The sequence below is a fragment of the Nyctibius grandis genome, chromosome Z (genome assembly GCF_013368605.1).
Source record: "Nyctibius grandis isolate bNycGra1 chromosome Z, bNycGra1.pri, whole genome shotgun sequence".
In the NCBI taxonomy this organism is placed as follows: Eukaryota; Metazoa; Chordata; class Aves; order Nyctibiiformes; family Nyctibiidae; genus Nyctibius; species Nyctibius grandis.
This window is the reverse complement of record NC_090695.1, coordinates 66,743,140-66,761,659: the sequence shown is the minus strand read 5'-3', so window position 1 is coordinate 66,761,659 and position 18,520 is coordinate 66,743,140. Positions and strand designations below refer to the sequence as shown.

General features: G+C 35.8%; 1 protein-coding gene across 1 annotated transcript in view; it reads right to left on the bottom strand.

Moving 5' to 3' along the window:
- The window catches only part of CNTNAP4 (contactin associated protein family member 4), a 246,282-nt gene that overhangs the window by 48,808 nt on the left and 178,954 nt on the right, over positions 1-18,520 (bottom strand). The window contains exons 10-13 of the mRNA XM_068422299.1: positions 16,696-16,891; positions 10,257-10,363; positions 7,487-7,606; positions 2,747-2,944 (exon numbers count right to left, since the gene is read on the bottom strand). Coding sequence (XP_068278400.1) covers positions 2,747-2,944; positions 7,487-7,606; positions 10,257-10,363; positions 16,696-16,891 — 621 coding nt within the window. The remainder of the gene's footprint in view (positions 1-2,746; positions 2,945-7,486; positions 7,607-10,256; positions 10,364-16,695; positions 16,892-18,520) is intronic.

The window sequence follows — 18,520 nt, the reverse complement described above, 5'->3', positions numbered from 1 at the left end:
CTGCTATCCAGCAGGACTTTGACAGGATGAAGACACTGGGTTGACAGGAACCTCATGAAGTTCAGCAAGGGGAATTGCAAAGACCTGCACCTAGGGAAGAACAGCCACAGTCAGCAGTATATGTTGAGGGCCACCCAGCTGGAAAGCAGTTTGGTAGAAGAGGGCCTGGAGGTCCTAGGGGACACAAGGTTGAACATGAGCCAGCAATGCGCCCTTGCTGCAAAGAAGGCTGGTGGTATCCTGGGCTGCATTAGGAGGTCAAGGTGTTGCCAGCAGGTTGATGGAAGTGATCTTTCTCCTCCATTCAGCACAGGTGAGGCCACACCTGGAGAATTGTGTCCAGTTCTGGGCTCCCCATTGCAAAAGAAAGATGGAAATACTGGAGATAGTCCAACGAAGGGCCACAGAGATGATTGGGAGATCAGGAACTGTTTAGCCTTGGAAACAAATGGTTCAGGGGGATCTTATCAAAGTACCTAAATACCCGAAGGGAGGGTATAAAGACAACTGAGACAGGCTCTTTCCAGTAGTGCTCAGTGACAGGACCAGAGGCAATGGGCACAAACTGAAACATGGGACGTTCTTCCTGAACATCAGGAAACAGTTTTTCACTGTGAGAGTGAATGAGCACTGGCACAGCTTGCCCAGAGAGGTTGCGGATTCTCCGTCCTTGGAGACATTCAAAAGCCATCTAGACATGCTCTGGGGCAACCAACTCTAGGTTGTCCTGCTTGAGCACGGGCCTTTGATCAGATGACCTCTAGAGGTCCCTTCCATCCTCAGACACTCAGTGATTTGTGATTCTAAGACTGTGCAAACTCATACTCTTTGCTGCTGATGTGGTTCAGGTGCTAAAAACATCATCTATTTCAGTGGATACTCTAGGCACACTGATCACCAAGTTCCCTGAAAAAAATTATCAGCACATATATTTTGGAAAAAATCATTTTTTTCTTTCTTGTTGGTGAGACCTAGCCATTCAAAAGCACAGAACAGTCTATCTACAAAGGGGCACCTGCTTCTCCTCCCATGAACTTTATCTGTTTTTACTGTTACCGTGACTGAATGGGTCAAAGAGGATCTGTCCTTATTAAGTCATTCACAATGGTCACTATCCTTGAACTACAAAAGGGAAGATCTAAATCCTGGAATGTAAAAGTTCGAATATTATTTTAAGGAAGTAATTTAATTAAGAATGCTAGAAGAGATAAGGTAAAGTTAATACATCCTCTAAACAGTTATAAAAATATGGGTCTGGCTGCTTTTGGAGAGGGAAACATAAACCTTAACTCTCTTTAATAAGTGTTGCTATTTCATCCCTATATCACAAAACTCAGCGTTGCCTTTTTTAAGTGGCTTCACGGTAGAAGCTGAAATTGACCATCATTAGATCCTAGCTTTCTCTTACCTCAGGGCCCTTTCTTTCAGAACAGACTAAAGCCCACTCTTCAGAAAATTGGCAAGTTGCATTTGGTGCAGTTTGTGGTAGTGTTTAAACAAAGAATGATTTTAGAAAATCTGTAGAACTCACAAATAACTTTCTCATTACTATTTACTCCTCGCATTCAGAACTCTAAACTTTAGATGGCTTAGCACAATTGACTGATTACAATCTTTTAGCTTTCTGGAAAAACCTGCATTTCTGTGCAATCTCATTGGATCACAAAAAAAAAAAAAGTAGAAAGTCCTGTTTGCCTGGGTCTTTCCCTCTCTTCTTCTCTGACCTAAATTTTTTCATGGTTTCCAGCTTGACCACTCTGCTGAAACTGATTAGTTGAGAAGGTGGAGTTTATTGTTGTTTTTTAGTTTTCACTTCGTCTATGTGACAGTTAATAGCCAAAAGTTATGAAATACCTAGAGAGCACAATCTTGAAACCCTCTGCTTGGTGCAAACCAGGTCTTGAACATCTAACTGTAACTTTAATTTGGAGTCCCTAGGTAAAAGTGAGGCTCAGTGCGACATCTTAAGCAGTAGGTTCACCTTTTATGCTTCAAAGACATTTTCAGGCAGATATTCTGCCAAGAGTGAATTCTAGTCTAAAAAAAAATGAGATTTTTACTTCCATATTATTTGGAGTACTTAGAAGTGATTTTCACAGTGAAGTCTGTTAACACCAGCCCTGAGTCAGTGAGAGTTAAGATTTAAGTAGACTGTATAATTACATTTTTCTTTAAGTACATCAGAGGATCTCCATTCATTTTTCTGTTAAAACAGTTATACTTTTTTTCAATAATCCACATTTTAACTATTGCTTTTTTTCTATGAATGATTATACTGGACAGTGGAAATTTAATGTTATTGACGCTTTTTGTCAAGCATTCACAATATGCACATTAAGTGTTCAAAACATTCAGCGATAAACTTCTGCTGATATTTATGAACTAGTTTATGTTGTTTCAAGGAGATATTTCCTCAGTAATTCCTTCATTAAAATTTAAAAATTCCTGGAAAGCAGACCAACAGGAGCTCTGTTAATAATAATCTCTGTTAATTTAAAAGACGTATGAAAGAAATTAACTTTTAGAGCACTTACTTCTATGAACGTAGATCATCACAAACTAACATTTGTGTTTTTCTGGTTCAAATATCTCTTGGCAACTTACAGAAATATGAGTACTAGATATTTGAAGTAGTTCAAACTCCATAGTAGCAAAATGACATAACCGTGATAGAAATAAATACCTTTAGTAGCCAGTAAAATAAAATGCACCATTCAACATAATAAGATCTGTCTGCTTTACTTACCTGGCTTATCTAAAAGCCTTGACTTTTTGCAGTGATAAGAAAGCTCCTGTTCACAGTGCTCTGCATGGTTAATTGTAGCCTGAAGCTGGTCTAAGCTGGCAGAATACTTGAAAAACACAGTGTGGGGATTCTCTCGATTAGCACTTTTGACTCTGGTTAAGTTGGTGTTGTTATGTTGTATAATCGTCCACGTTGTATCTTTCAAAACATATGTGAAAAGTAATAAAGAATGAGAAGCAGTTGCATAAATTGGTAATGGAAAGAGAATGTGTGATGAAACCAACCAAACTTTAAGGTGACTTCTTTGATCACAAAAAGCTTTTGGGTATATGAAACAGAGACATAAATCACTGAGCAGAAATGAAAACAATTAATCATTGTTACTATTTATAAGTTGATCATACCGTGATTGTAACAGGTATTCAGCTTGTTATGATTATTGAATAAGGAAACAGTAAGTGATGACACACAAATAATTGTCTCTGAAATAAGATACAGTTTACTTGGTAAATTGCAATGAAAGATCAGAAAGAAATAATACTCACTGTTGTTACTTTCCCAGGCTTAAACTGTCTATAAAATAACACTAAATTCTATCCTAGATTCTAGCTGCATTACATATATCACTATATTTGCATCCAGCTCTGGGGCCCTTGCGTCCAGCTCTGGGGCCTTCAACAGAAAAAGGACATGGAGCTGTTGGAACGAGTCCAGAGGAGGGCCACGAAGATGATGAGAGGGCTGGAGCACCTCTCCTATGAAGACAGACTGAGAGTTGGGGCTGTTCAGCCTGGAGAAGAGAAGGCTCTGGGGAGACCTTGTAGCAACCTTCCAGTACCTGAAGAGGGCCTACAGGAAAGCTGGAGAGGGACTTTTTCCAAGGGCCTGTAGTGATAGGATAAGGAGTAATGATTTTAAATTGAAAGAGGATAGATTTAGATTACATCTCAGGAAAAAATTCTTTCCTGTGAGGGTGGTGAGACAATGAAACAGGTTTCCCAGACAAGTTGTGGATGCCCCCTCCCTGGCAGTGTTTAAGGCCATGTCAGATGGGGCTTTGAGCAACCTGGTCTAGTGGAAAGGTGTCCCTGCCTATGGCAGAGGGGTTGGAACTAGATGATCTTTCAAGTCCCTTCCAACCCAAACCATTCTATGATTCTATGAATTTGAATTAATTTATTATGTGCAAGAAAATGGCCTACAGTCTTTTTCTATTATACAAAGAAGCAAAAGTAACTTGCAAATACTATATTTACTATAAAACTCAGATTACATGAAGGTGAGTTATTCTAGCCATCTAAAATCAAATAGTAGTAATTATTTGAAATACTATTCAAAATCTGTATTTAGCCAGCGACAAAGAATCACAGCTTCCAAAGTTCAATAGGAAATTGCTTCCAAACACCTGATGTAACATTAACTTACGGCAACAACCACGGTGTGCCCACGTGACTCGGTACTGGAACATGATGAAGTACTAGTTCAGAACTGAGAGCTGCATTTCCCTAAAAAACACATTTTGCTCTTAAGTTGACTTTTGCCTCGGATACTGCTGGGTAAGGCAGCTACATACTTCATTGCTTTGTGTAAACAGGCCTTCTAATTCATGTAAACTAGGGGCATGCAATATATTGCCAGAATATTTATTCCAGAAGCAATTGAACTGTGTCTGCAAGACTTTCCCATGAACCACTAGTAGATACTCAGTACTCCAAACATTATTTCTAGAAAAATTTGTTCCGAAGTAACGCTCTTGTAATAAAGGAGCTGAAAAGACTTGCATATAAATATACATATAATTCAAATGGTTGAATAATAGACAATATATTGCATGTTTCTAAAAGGTAAGTGCTAAGATGTGCAGTCTGCTGTGAAACAGACTTTCTCTAAATTGGAGCCATGTTGCTTACACTTAACACCAAAGCACTTCAATAGTTTTCCAGTTATATTGATAGTTCACAAATATTCTTTTATTAAAAATCTTCTTCTAACTTTCTAAAGCAATTATGGAAAGTATTTTTAACTGTAAAAACTTACTACAATGCAAAACCACACAGATCAAAAACTAAAACTGATGTTACAATACTTATATGAAGATATTACTTTAAAAACTACTAGAGGCCATAGGCTAAGTGCTATGTATTTAGTTTGAGACTAGAAAAATAATTTTCCTGTACACAGAGACACAAGAAGGATTAAACTGGCTAACACCATAGCACAGGAATGCATTGGTCACTCTGTCCTATAGTTTGCATGCAAAGAAATGTAACATCAGACACACTGCTTGGGAGTACAGAAATTACTCCCTCAATGTTCTTCAAAATATAAATTGCCCTAAATATTGGTGGCTGATAAAGGCTCATGTGATTCTGCTGTTTTGTACTTTTGGCAAGCCCCCTCACCTAAGAATAGGGAAGCACTGATCTTATTCTGTTTCAACTTTCGCTTGCAAATCCTGTGACGGTCTGACTCCCATGACTAAAATCCACTTCAAGGTAGGGGTGAGCAGGGTCCCAGTTAAAGCTCTTCTGGGTCAGTCAAGTCAAGTTTAGATTCATGTTCACTGTATACTTGTATCTTAATGGCCAATGTAACTTAAACAGATATGAGAAATATTATTTTTTCTAACTTTTTGCTGTTCTAATGATAGTATTTCTAACTGTTTGAGAGAGTTGTGTTTTATTTTATTAGCTTCCTAGAGGCCACACATGGCTGACATTATAAGATATTTATAGAGAGGAAAGAACTCATGGTCACTTAAAGGACAAGTATTGATCAGAAAACCTAAAGAAAATGTCAAGGTGAGATGCTTATTCAAAAAATATATGAAAATAAGTCTATTTATGTAACGTTTTTATCATTGCTTACCAGTTTTTCATCAAATTATAAGTTTTATTAAGTACATGCTCATGGTGTCAAAAAGCAGATGGCTGGAAATATAGAAAACAAATTTTCTTTTGTACGTGCACATACACACAGACACAATATATCTAAAAGCTACACTGAACATTAAAATTAAGACAAACAAGTCAGCTATCAGACTCATTGTCACACTCCCAAATTGGCAAAGAAAAAGAAAAGCAGGTCACCGCAAAGTTTGGTCATCTTAACTGACAGTGTGGACTGTAACCTTTTCATTCTGAAACTGACCTCCAAGAATAAAACTGTGGGAAGGCACCTTCCTCCTAGCTGCCTGAAAGTAGAGCTCCATGAATGCCAAAGACAAGGCAGTGCTGTAAGAAATGTGGGCATCTGCCTTCCCTGCCTCTGGTGGGAAAAGGGAATACCAGTCATGAGGAAACTGGGAACAAAACAAATATAGAAGATTCATCCTGTCAGGCTGCATCTCAAGATGAAGAACTGATCAATGAGGTTTGCTTAATGTGGTGAATAAGGAGTGACTGAGGCAAACAGTAACAGCTGTTCATGGGCACACAAGGATAACTCAGAGACTACACGGTACCTTGGAGGGTTATACCCACTATAAAAAATCGTCATCTTTCTGCCATGATTCTTTGGTCTCTTTTAGTCTCATGGAACACTAAGATATTTCTTTTTAAGGGCCTGCGTCAATCTGAAGTGTGCCCACCATGAGCTAGCACAGTTCACTGTAGAACTCAAAGTCAGGAGCTGACTTGGTGAGACTAGCTAAATTGCAGAGACTGATAGAAATTATGAGAATTCTATTATTTCAACACGTATAAGTATTCTTTAGATCACTGTGAAAATCAGCTAGTGCCACTGGCAGATACAGTCCTGTCAGTTTCTCAAAAAATAGACACGGCCACAATTTGCTCGCAAATCACCATCAAAAGTTTATCATAAGGTTCCTAAGTCAAGTTCTCAACACTTATGACATACCTAAACCAAATTCAACTATAGTTTATTCACGTAGTCTTTTAAACAGTTATAACTACATAAAAAATATATTTTTGTCACATAAAACTATAAAGGTTTTCCATCATTTTGGCTGGAAAGCAATTCAAATAAAGAGAGGCTAAGTAGAAAGAAAGGGAAACAGCCACAAACAAAACAATAATAAATTTTCAAAACCCATTTAAATGTAAGTTGTGTTTAAAGGACATATACCAATAAGCATACATAGACAATAGCAACTGTTTTTTTAAAAAGCAGACTAACAACTAACTCTCATATCTAAAACTTCCAGTGATATAAATGATCAGACTCATAGAACTAGGTGCAGAATAGGAGGCAGGGGGCCTGAAATTGAGGCTGCAAGAGTCCCACTGGTTGCATTTGCATTTTTCAAAAGATCTACTTGTGGTGTGAAAAATGAAGTTTAGTGTCTATATTCCTCATAACAAAGGCCAGTTCTGAATTATAATTTTTCAGAAGACTACTGGGAAAAATCAGTAATTTCCTCATAACTTATTTCTCATTTCCTTAAATGTCCTCAAGAGACTGTAACTTCAATGAAAACAAAGCTGGTCCCCAAAAATGAGCTAGTATGACATTGTCTCTATATGGAACACATGTCCCATTAATGCAAAGCACAACAGGAACGCAATGTTAGCTTCACAGCCTGAATCCTGTTATTATTCTATTTTCTCTGCCTAATTCTTTGCCCAGTATTCCAAGCTAAGGAGTCACCTTCATTTTGTTGTCCATGTATATATTAAACTCACGAGCAACAGAGGCTTCTTACTTGATAACTCATGTTTCAATATAATGAGCATGCATACAGACCCAGATGTGAGTTAAGGAAGTTTGTCACCTCACCTGTCATATTACAGTATACAAGAAATGCTCCCAAGGGGCCACTTCCATCTGAATCAATATTGTAAAAGCCTGAAGTGTTCCCTCTGTGCTTATAGGACTCACAAGATTCCTCATAGATGGCTGTAAAAGAACACATTCAATCACAAATATTACATTTTATTCAGGGAGTTAAAAAAAAATTGCGTGGAGCCTGTCAATGAAGAAAAGAAGTTGTGGTGTTCAATGCTAAAGAATACAGAAAAAATCACATAATCAAAATGACACTTTCATTTGAATTTGTAAAGTGTATTTGGTTTTATTTATTGGGGAGATCACAAGGGGCATTTTCAAACATTTTCTTCCATATTTCAAGCTGGAAACTTCAGGGAGGAAATTATGAAATGTGGGTGAGTAAATAGTTGTAAAAACTGACAAGTAATGAGAATGCCAAGGGTATTACTTAGACCCTGGTAAGCAGATTTTGAGGAAACAAACACTAACTACCTCAACCAAATCAAAATTTTGTTGTTGTTGTTATTACATACAAAGGAAGGTAGGCAGTGTTTCTAGGTGATCTGATTGTCTCCTGGCATTTTTTGGCTTTCACACTTCTAATTTTTTTCCCTTTTTAAATAGTAGGGCAAACGACTTGTCAGAGACTGCAGTAAAAGCACTAAATAAGCAAAGACAAAATGACAGCTCCTCGTTCCCATGTCATGTATACTTTATATCAGTCAAGGCTTAAAGAAAAGTCTGTGATGGCTTCTTTATGATCAAAAGCCTGGGAAAAAGGACTTATGAGTCCATCTTTGTACTTAAACAGACAGGAACCACTGATGATAATGTCACAGTTAGACCACATTAGAATAACTTCTCCTTTAACCATTACTTTGCTACTGAGCAGCCATACTGTTCTGGTCTTTCTTTTCAAAATTAAACTGTGTGCTCTATGAGTTACTATTAAAACTTGAAAATGCTCTGCCAAAAAAAGAAAGAGCCATTAGATTTGGAAAAAAATATAGTTACGACGGCTATACAAATAAAAACATAACTCCATAATAATTATCAACAGTCTAGAACACTTTGATGTATATAAATTCAGTTTATTTATTTTTATTTAAAAAAAAAGCAATGAAGTACTAGTACAGTAATCTAAAAGAGTTGCTGTTTTTTAAAAAAAAGATAGTTTTTGGAAGATTGTGATCTGTATTTTTTGCCTGATGACTGATGTTACTATGCAGCAACACCTGTCAAAAAGATAAACAATTAATTCAGATTGCTTATTTTATGAAATATTCAAAATGCACAACTTATGTAATTTTCAAGTGGAATTTTACGGTTCCTTACAGCAAATAGTTAAATTTAAACATGATGAAAGAGATTCAATTATTCATTAATTGTTTTATGAACCTGGTAGTTTGTATACAAATATTTTGAAATCAGCAACTTATTTCTAGGTTTATAAGAAAAAGAATGTTTCTTTGAGAATCCACAGGGCATTTTTTTCTTTTGAAATTACACAGAAGTGTAATAACATGGCCAAAAATTATCCTAGGTTCTTGTTTTGAAATCGTTATTAAAATCACTAAAATAAAGTCCTAAGAGTCTTCCGTTTTAAATCCCTAGATACAGCATTTTATTAATAATAAACAAACATCCTGGAAAGATTTTATATGTATTTTTGACAATGAATAAATATTCAATAACTCTTATCATATTATTATATTTGTCATGGAGTCCTAATCATTAGGAAACCATGGCCTCCATCTGTCCTCATAGACATCACCAGTTGATTCACCATATGATTTTTCAAATTATAATTAAGCAAATCACCTTCATCTTCACTTCGGTCTTGTCATAGTTTTATATTATACACTCTGGTATTCAAAAACATCTGTACTATTGGCATCCTTTCTTTGTTACATAAATTTTCTTAGAATTGTTATTTATGCCACTGTGTTCTTTGTAATTAAGGCATTACAGGAAAAGTCATCACTGTTGTTGACTCTCTACAAGCAAGATTTAATAGGTAGTCTTCTAAAATCAGTGATTTCTCAAAAAATCCCATGTATGTAGATGTACATTCTTTTCATAAAACTGCCAACAAGGATTGTATAGAATTTATAAGGGCAATTTATAAGGACAAAATTATTTGTCTGATTATTAGGGCAGTCTTTGGAGTGTTTCAAAATTATCTGCACAGTTTCATAAGGATTTCTAGTTAATAGAAGCATGTAATGGAGGCCAGAGTAATGATTTATCCTGCTCCCCAGAACATGCTTAAAGTGGTACAAATGTGAAGCATCTCCTGGGAAATTAGTTAAATTACTTTCAACTAGGTTTTATTTTAATATCTACTAATATACTCCCCGATTCAGCAAACTACATAAACGTGTGTTTAGGGCTTAGCATGTGATGACCTTTGCACATGAATAGTCCCATTGCCTCAGAAAAAAATAACTGTTGTGATGAATAAAGATGAATTAAATACATTTCTAAATGATTTGCTGATTCAGAAAGTGGAATTATATGGATGGAAGAGGATATTACTGACCATCTCATGTAAATTATGAAAAATGTGAAACAGAAACATATAAACATCAGAATTTTCAATGAGTTTTTGCTGCTACGTATTTTGAATTCTCAAGGACTTTCCTTGAACCAACGTACAAATACTTACATGACTGAAAAGTCTTCTAATATGAATGATAAATACAAATGTATATTTTTGTGGTGAAAAAAATCAATCAATCAGAAATAAAAGCATAGTCAGAAAACATCGTAGACTTACGATAGTGGCAAGTAGCCCCCTTGTAACCAGTATTGTCACAGTTGCAGTAGAAGCTGTTCCAGGACTGTGAGCATTCACCACCATGCTCACAGTAATTAGGCAAACACCTAAAATTAAAAAATGAAGAGCATTTTCACTCTCTTTTCCATTCCTTTACATATCACTTGTATTTATCAAGGAATGCAAAATCATGGAAAAGAAGTATAGTAACATAAAAGAAGTCTTCAGGCTTATTGGGGAAGATATCCAATATGATTACTAGAAAATTAAAAGATTTCCCCATCTTCCCTGCTATTCCTATTGCCTATAATAAACATATTAATTATGCAATAAGCCTGTGAGAACAAAAATAAAGTGTAAAATGCATAATTGTTACTTAACACTGTTCAACTATCAGCAGTTCAATACAGATTGATAATCCAATTAAAGATTTACATGCTGATAATTCACTCATAAGTTTTGCAACTGATAGGATTTCTTCAACAAGATATGTCACAACAAAGCAGCATCACAACAGATTTATTTCTATTCTTCTAAAAATAAGAGAAAAAAATAAAAAAAAATTACATAACAAATAAAACCGACCATAGTGCCTGAAACCTATTTCTTTTTCTAAAATCATAGTTACTTCTTTTTCTAGAAACAGTAAAATATTCAGTATGGCAGTTCCATCACAAGAGGTAACTACCAGTAAAGCCAGACTTCTTTCGGTGATATGAGCAGAAACCTGAAGAATTTTGGTGTTTTTTTTCTGAATTTACAATGGCTGACTGAAAAGAAAATTTGCCTGTAACTGCTTAATGGTTAAGACGGAAGCAATATACCTAAGTCTAAAACACTGTATGAGATGAAAATAAATTTATCTTTTTTACAAACACGACTGAAAATATATTGAAAGAGTGGCACACTAACCAATTATTTACCCGCTTTCCACCTTAGAAATTAGTTAACAATCTAATTGCAGTGAGTGTATGTGCATATACATGTGTATGATACAGCTCAGAAACTACAAAAAGTCTTTATTGTCAATATTAACCACAGAAAAAAGAAAATAGGCCCACTAATATTCACACGATCTTAAAATGCCTTTTAATTTATTCAAGAAATCTTAGGGGTGTATTAAGTTAGTATTGTAGAAAGTCCGGCAGTTTACATATCTGTCCTATGAATAATTCAGGGCCTTTGTACATTCACTCCTCCTGACTCTCAAAGGATTCTGTCTTCCTTTCATGTTTATAAACAAGGATAAGTAGAGGTTTTCAGAGAAGAGAAAAAAAAAAAGCAGTAGCAGGTAAAATAAATAAAGTGATATAGGTCACATATTTTCAAGCAAGTAAGTGACATTTTTGCCAGTGAAAGAGCTGCTCTTGTGTCTATTTTCTCACTCATAGAATGTATTTCTAAGACAAGTGTGTAGACAATATATGTCTGAATGAGATCTGTTTTGGAAAGTAAAAATGATCTTTACTCACCAGGTTTGCAATCACTTTGCTATTAAATGCTTTGAAGGAATTGTATAAATGTGCATAGTAATAATTCTTAGGGTATGACTAGATGCCAATTATTGTAAATATACATCTCCTCTAACATAACTGGCATTCAGGACTTTTAATGCATCCTCTGACAGCTGCTCTGCTTGCATGTATTTCAGTCATAGCCTTTCTTGTCTTATTCTTTTTTGATAAAGACATCATTATCCCTAAATTGCAAGTGATTTACATGTTCTTTGCTTGTATTCAGTCCCTGTCCTTATTAATTAATCTTCCTAATAGTGTTCACAAGATTAAAAGCCTAGATGAAATTGATGATGCTTGAACCAACTTTAATAGAAGTGAAAACAATTTAGAGTATAATTTAAATCTTTAAACATTAAATTGTACATCTTCACTCTGTTTCAGAATGTATAGAAGAAATTAGCCGCTAGTTACATCAAAGTGAAGCTATAATTATGGCTATAACTACTTTATATGCTGAGACCCTACCCAAAGCAGATTTAGCAAGTGCTTTTCCTGAGGCTACTAGTCTTCTAACGAAAATATTTCCAATATTAGAAAAAGTATTTCTAATATTTAATCTGTAAAAGGAAATTATTGGATTCATCACTATGTCTGCTTGAACCAGAAAAAAAACCATCTGAGTAAGCATTTACCACATATTACTTGATAATACACTGTTAAGTGTTTGACATCTGAAAATGATATATGATTTAAAACTAAGGCAGCGGGCTAATAATAATCAGAAGCTAATATTCAAAGGAAAACATTGATCCAGAACATTAATACACTTTTGATAAAGAAGAAAAAAAGAAGAAATTCATATGCCAATTATCTGTTAAATAAATTTTTTGTACACTATCTTCTTATCATGGTTCCAAAATATGGCTAAAAGATATTTTGAAAAGAATAAATAATTGCTGCAATTTATATAAATTAAATATAATTAAATATATGCAGATAATTATTTTCATGCCCAAGAGGTATATGAACAAAGGAAGAATATAAATGTATTATACAATGAAAAGACTAAAAGAAGGTGCATGGGAAGAGCAATGACTGGAAAGAGTGATAATAATTTAAGCATAGAAGAAGGAATTGGAAAGTTTATGGAACTGAGAAAAAAAAATAGGAAAATGGTAGGGATTTTTTTTGTTTAAAAAGAAGAACAGGTTATTAAATTATATCCCAACAAATAAATGATTAACCAACCATCTGTCTATGAGGGTTATAAAGCTAATAAAGTAAAACATACTCTATAAATGTTAAACATGTATACATGTATATGAGAGAAAGAATGCACTCAATAGAATTATTTTCAGTTTATTTACTATTACATATAAATTCAGATCCCTATGCAAACAGTAATTTTTATTTGTGTTCATGCATTTTAAATGTGTAAAACAATTACATTTACACATGGTTTATTGTTTCTACTACAAAAACCATCAACAACACCAGAATTTCGGTCATGCTTCACTATTTAGAATTGGAAATCCAAAGACTTCAATACAAAGAAGTGGTTTGTTTGCCCCCAGCTGTAGAGGGAATATCGACCATTGGGAGCACAGTGGCAAAAATGCTGGTTACTTTAGCTTAGGGCAACCAAAGACGTGTAGAACTCATTGTAGGAAGAAAATATTTTCTCTCAAACAATATGGTGCACAAGATGATACAAGCTACCTATTAGAAATTGTTTAATACATGTAAGCAATTTTAGTGTTGGCAAAGAATAATGTATCTTATCAACTGGGTGAGATGTAGAACTAGTTTGATGAAGAGAAACATGAAGTTTGTTCCAGATGATAAGCTGCAGATATCAAATAGAATGAGCCTGTGTGAGGAAACTGGAAAGAAACAGTCCCTCGAGCAAGCTAGCACAAGACTAGGAAGATTTTCTAAAAACAGCCTATTTTGAAATAAAAGATAGTGAATGTAATGAAATTGATGAAAATGGGTGGATTAAATTTCTATTTTTATAATTTAGGAAGACATATGCTAAGCATGTTGAGAGCTGCAAACTAAATCTGTCAGAAGAAGTGCAAGAAAGGTGCAACTGTCAAGATAAAAGAAGACAGAAATTAACATTAGCAAATTTTAGAGAAAACAAAACCAGCTAACCAACCAAAAACCTTCCATAAAGACTTTTTTTTTCTTTGGTATCATTGATCATGTGTAACCACACATAATTTTGATTAACTATGAGAGTAACATAAACTAAAAAAAAAAAAAGAGTTAATACAGTGTCAGAAAGTAGTAAAAACACTTTGAAAAAGACTGTGGCTGGGATGTTTAAGAGATTTACACAAGTCCATACTGAAAAAAAAAACAGATGGCAGCGGTATTGACATAAAATAAGGATGATAATTATCTTGATATACTATAAAAATTCAGCAAGATAGATATGAGGAAGATCTGTATATAAATCTGCCCCCTTTGATGCAGTGCTTAAAAGCAACAAAAAAAAAAGCCATCAGAAGGATAGGGTGCAGTTCTGAATACCTGAACTTGCACTGAATAACATAATAATGTTATGACATTTGGAATACTGTGAATAATTCTCGATTTCTCAATACTGAGATTCACAGAGTGACTTTATACATGCTTACACACACAAACTTCTTTTTAAAAACCCACATGTACTCATTGACAGACTATTGCCATTCAAAAGCTGAAAGGAACTGGAATTACCACAGGTAAAAATGTACCAACTTCCTTTAAAAATTTAGGCAAAACATTTTTGCATTCATAGAGGAAGAGATGATTCCTAAACCGGAGCTTTGAGATGAGCATTTTGAAAGGTCCCCAGTTACACTATACATTGAAAAATCCATGGTAAATCAGAGACAGTAATTGGCATCAATTATATTATGAGCCAATATGGTGATGCTTTCAACTCATAACCTTGCTTAGATCTCCTTTAATATATTTGACTAGAGAATATGCAGATCTCCCCACTACAGTCTTTTGACTTGATTCTGTTCCCTATTCTCTCTCTTTACCAGAAGCAAAAAAAACAAGCAGTGTAATGAAAGTGGAGTAAGTTCGATTCCAGTGTTGAAAAAACAGCAGTGATACAGTGCTTTAGAAGCTGGAAAGAAGTGTCATGAGGTGTCTCAGAGAGGAGAGAAAGGAGACGGTGAAAGAAATTGGAATAGTGAAGTGGGAGTTGGCCTCTTCTCCCGGGCAACTAGCGATAGGACAAGAGGGCACAGCCTCAAGCTTCGCCAGCGGAGGTTCAGGTTGGACATTAGGAAGAATTTCTTTACAGAAAGGGCTATTAGACATTGGAATGGGCTGCCCAGGGAGGTGGTGGAGTCACCATCTCTGGATGTGTTTAAGAAAAGACTGGACATGGCACTTAGTGCCATGGTCTAGTTGACATGGTGGTGTCAGGGCAGCGGTTGGACTCGATGATCCCAGAGGTCTCTTCCAACCTGATTGATTCTGTGATTCTGTGAAATTTGAACAGTGAGAAAATGAGTGGAAAGGAGTAGGGTGCTAGAAAGCTAAAAAGAAATGTAAGTGTATGCTGCATTGCAAATACAAATCCCTAACAAGTTATATGGTAAAATTGTGACTGAAGCCAAACTCTGTTTTGTCATATGTCTATCATACTTACTGCCTACTGCAAAGTCAGGATTAACTCAGTAACGGATAAATTAGCACAAAGAACGATAGATATGCAACAGTGTATGTTCTTAAAACATAATAGATGCAGAAAGAATAGTGAGAATACACATTACAACCTAACTGGAAGGATCACATGTAGGCAGATTTTCTAGCCTCCTTTCGGAGATTTCTCTCTGTAAACTTTTATGAACAATTAGGTAAAGAACTAGTATTATTTTTGTCTTTGATCTACAAGGCTCAGTGACTTTCTTCAAAATAATAACCTGGATAGGTGTACACTGTGTTATCTCTACGAATGGAAAGCAGGTCACAGAAATACATCTGTGTGACTGAACCCTGAATTGACTGTGGTCTTGAAACAGATCTGTCTACACTGTTTTCCCCAAAGAGAGCAATTTTTAAAAGGCTTGTAATTCAAAGGCCAGACTTTTTTAGACCAAAAGGCAGCTTTTGAGGACTAGAAATTTAGGGGGTGGGGGAGAAGTGTTTACAAGCACATCTTTTCCCTGCCTGTTGTGTTATTTTGGTAATCTTTCAGCTTGGTCCAAGGCAACAATTTCTGGATTAAAGCAGAAGCCTGTGACTGCATTCTTCAGAGTCTACAGCAGAAAACTTCTCCTTCCATTGCCTGTTAGTGTGTCTGCTCCCTCTCTTCTCAGCAGCCTCTGCCTTTCTGCAACACAACACCACTTTTGACTCATCCTCTGCCTGCTCCACACTGAACTCCAGCAACGTCTTTCTGTCAAGCATTTTGATCTATTTCAGGGAAGGTATATAGTCTTTCCTCCCTGCAGAGGGAGCCACTTAAATTAGTCACTGTCTGTTAAATAGACGCTAATGCCATCTGTTGCAAGTTATGAGATTAGTTCTGACCATAGCCTAAAAAATATTGCTTACTCATTGTGATGAATACTATCTACTGTGTTTCTGGATGAGTAGAATATAGGAAGCTGTAGTAATTTATAAAGAACATAACATTTCAAAGGGTAAATGAGACTGCATGTCAGATGAGGGGCTTTGTGTCTATAGTTTTATTTGAAAAGACAGTAAGGTATTTAAAATAAATATAATAAAAAAATAATTAAAAGATGTTGGAAACATCAAATAATTTTAACCCCAATTACTCTAATTTTATTTGCAGTGCATGGAAATCTAACTGCTGTGCTATGTATACTGTATTTATTCTAGACTTCTGAATTCTTACAAAAGAAGTAGCATGCTATTTTGTAAGTGTTTTGTTCTTTGTCATCAAGTTAGTATTGGAAACAAAGCACTCAAATAAATAAATAATTGAGTAAATATTATTTTCTTACCTGTCTATAATGCCACATAAATCTATCTGAAGGTCACTGAAATTGCCAAAAAGATTTTGCTGAACTGAGATCATGTCCACTGCTTTGTTACCAATTGAAATGAGTCGCATGCATCCTTGAAAGCCACCAAATGAGGTATTACATTCAGAAATGTTTCCACTGTTAGGGCAGCCTGAAAGAAGCATAAAACCTGGAGCTGAAAAAAATATTTTATTGAAAATTTTATATATTCCAAAAGTAGACTGAACTTTGATGATCTCCAGATGTTGTAAACTTTGTGGGTGGAAGAATTTAGGCAGAAGCACTTCTGATTAGGTATGGTGGTGCAACTGTAAAGAAATACTTCTGTGCAGTGCTACTGTTTTTAAAGCATATGCAAAAGCATCACTAAAAATTTGGGTAAAGGATAACCCAAGCAGCAGTTCCAAAGCAATGAATGGAATCAAGACATGAACAGATTGACTGACTGACCTTAGTGGCCAAATGTTAGGTTACAATATAAGGTGCACATGATTTGGATAAGTTTTAAGTCACAAATGAAGTCAAATAAGACAAAAATTATTTGCTAAGTATAGTGATTTTAATATATCAATTGTCTAGAAGATTCCGGAAAGTACTGAAGACAATTTCTTGATGCAGATCATCAATGAATCAACTAGGAGAGAAGCTCTGTTGGACCTGCTACTCATAGACAAGGAAGAAAAGGTTGAAAATATGAAGGCCAAGGACAGTTTTGGTTAGAGCAAACATGAGGCTGTGGAGTTTATGATTCACAGAGAAGAAAACAAGAAAAGAAGCAGAATTACAACCCTGGGCTTCAGAAGAGCCAGTCTCAGTCTGTTCAGGACCTGTTTTGAAGATCCCACTAGAAACAACCTTGGAGAGCAAAAGGGTTGAATATTTTTCCACAAAAAGCTGTTTGAAGCATAGGAACAGTCCATAGCCATATCAGAATAGTCAAGCAGGTGTGGCAGAAGGCCTGAAAACAAACATGGAGCTCCTGAGTGAGTGCAAACACAAAGAGAACGTGCACAAAAGGTGGAAGCAGGGATATGTAATTTGGAAGTGAATACAAAAGTATTGCCTGAATGTCTAGGAACGCAGCTAGGAAATCCAGACCTCAGACGGAGTTAAATCTGTCAAGGAAGGTGAAGTGCAACAAAAAGTTTTCTATAGGTCCAACAGTAGCAAAATGAAGGCTAAGGAGATTTTGGGTGCACTCCTCCATGGGGCAGGTGACCTAGTGACAAAGGTCTTGGGAAAAACTGAATTGTGCAAAGCCTTTTTTCTTCAGTCTTCACTGGTAAAACTACTCCTTAGGATTCCCGTGTCCTAGCAGAGTATGAAGAAAGGAAGCAGTACCCACAATGAAGGAAGAAAGAGTCCAAGGGACACCTGAGGGTGCTGCAGGAGCTAGCCTACGTCATTGCAACAAGTGCCATCATAATTGTGAAGCCACTGTCATTTTAATGCTCAAAAGATCCTGGCAATTTTGTGAGCTTCTTAATGACTGGAAAAGGCAGACGTTACTCCGATATTGAAGAAAGGCAAGAAGGAGGCCACAGGGACCTAGAGGCCTGTCAGCCTTACTGCAATCCCTGACAAGTTGATGGAGCAAATCCCCTTAGAAGCCATTTCTACACATGTGAAGGACAAGAAGGTAACTGAGTAACTTTAGCTTCAAGGCTACATTGTGCATGACCAAGCTCTTGGTTTTCTTTGTTGAGGTGATGGGCACTGTGAACAAAGGGAGAGCAGTGAGCATTGCATACCTTGACTTTAGCAAAGCCCCTAACAGTTTTCTATAGTCTCCCTATCACCAGAT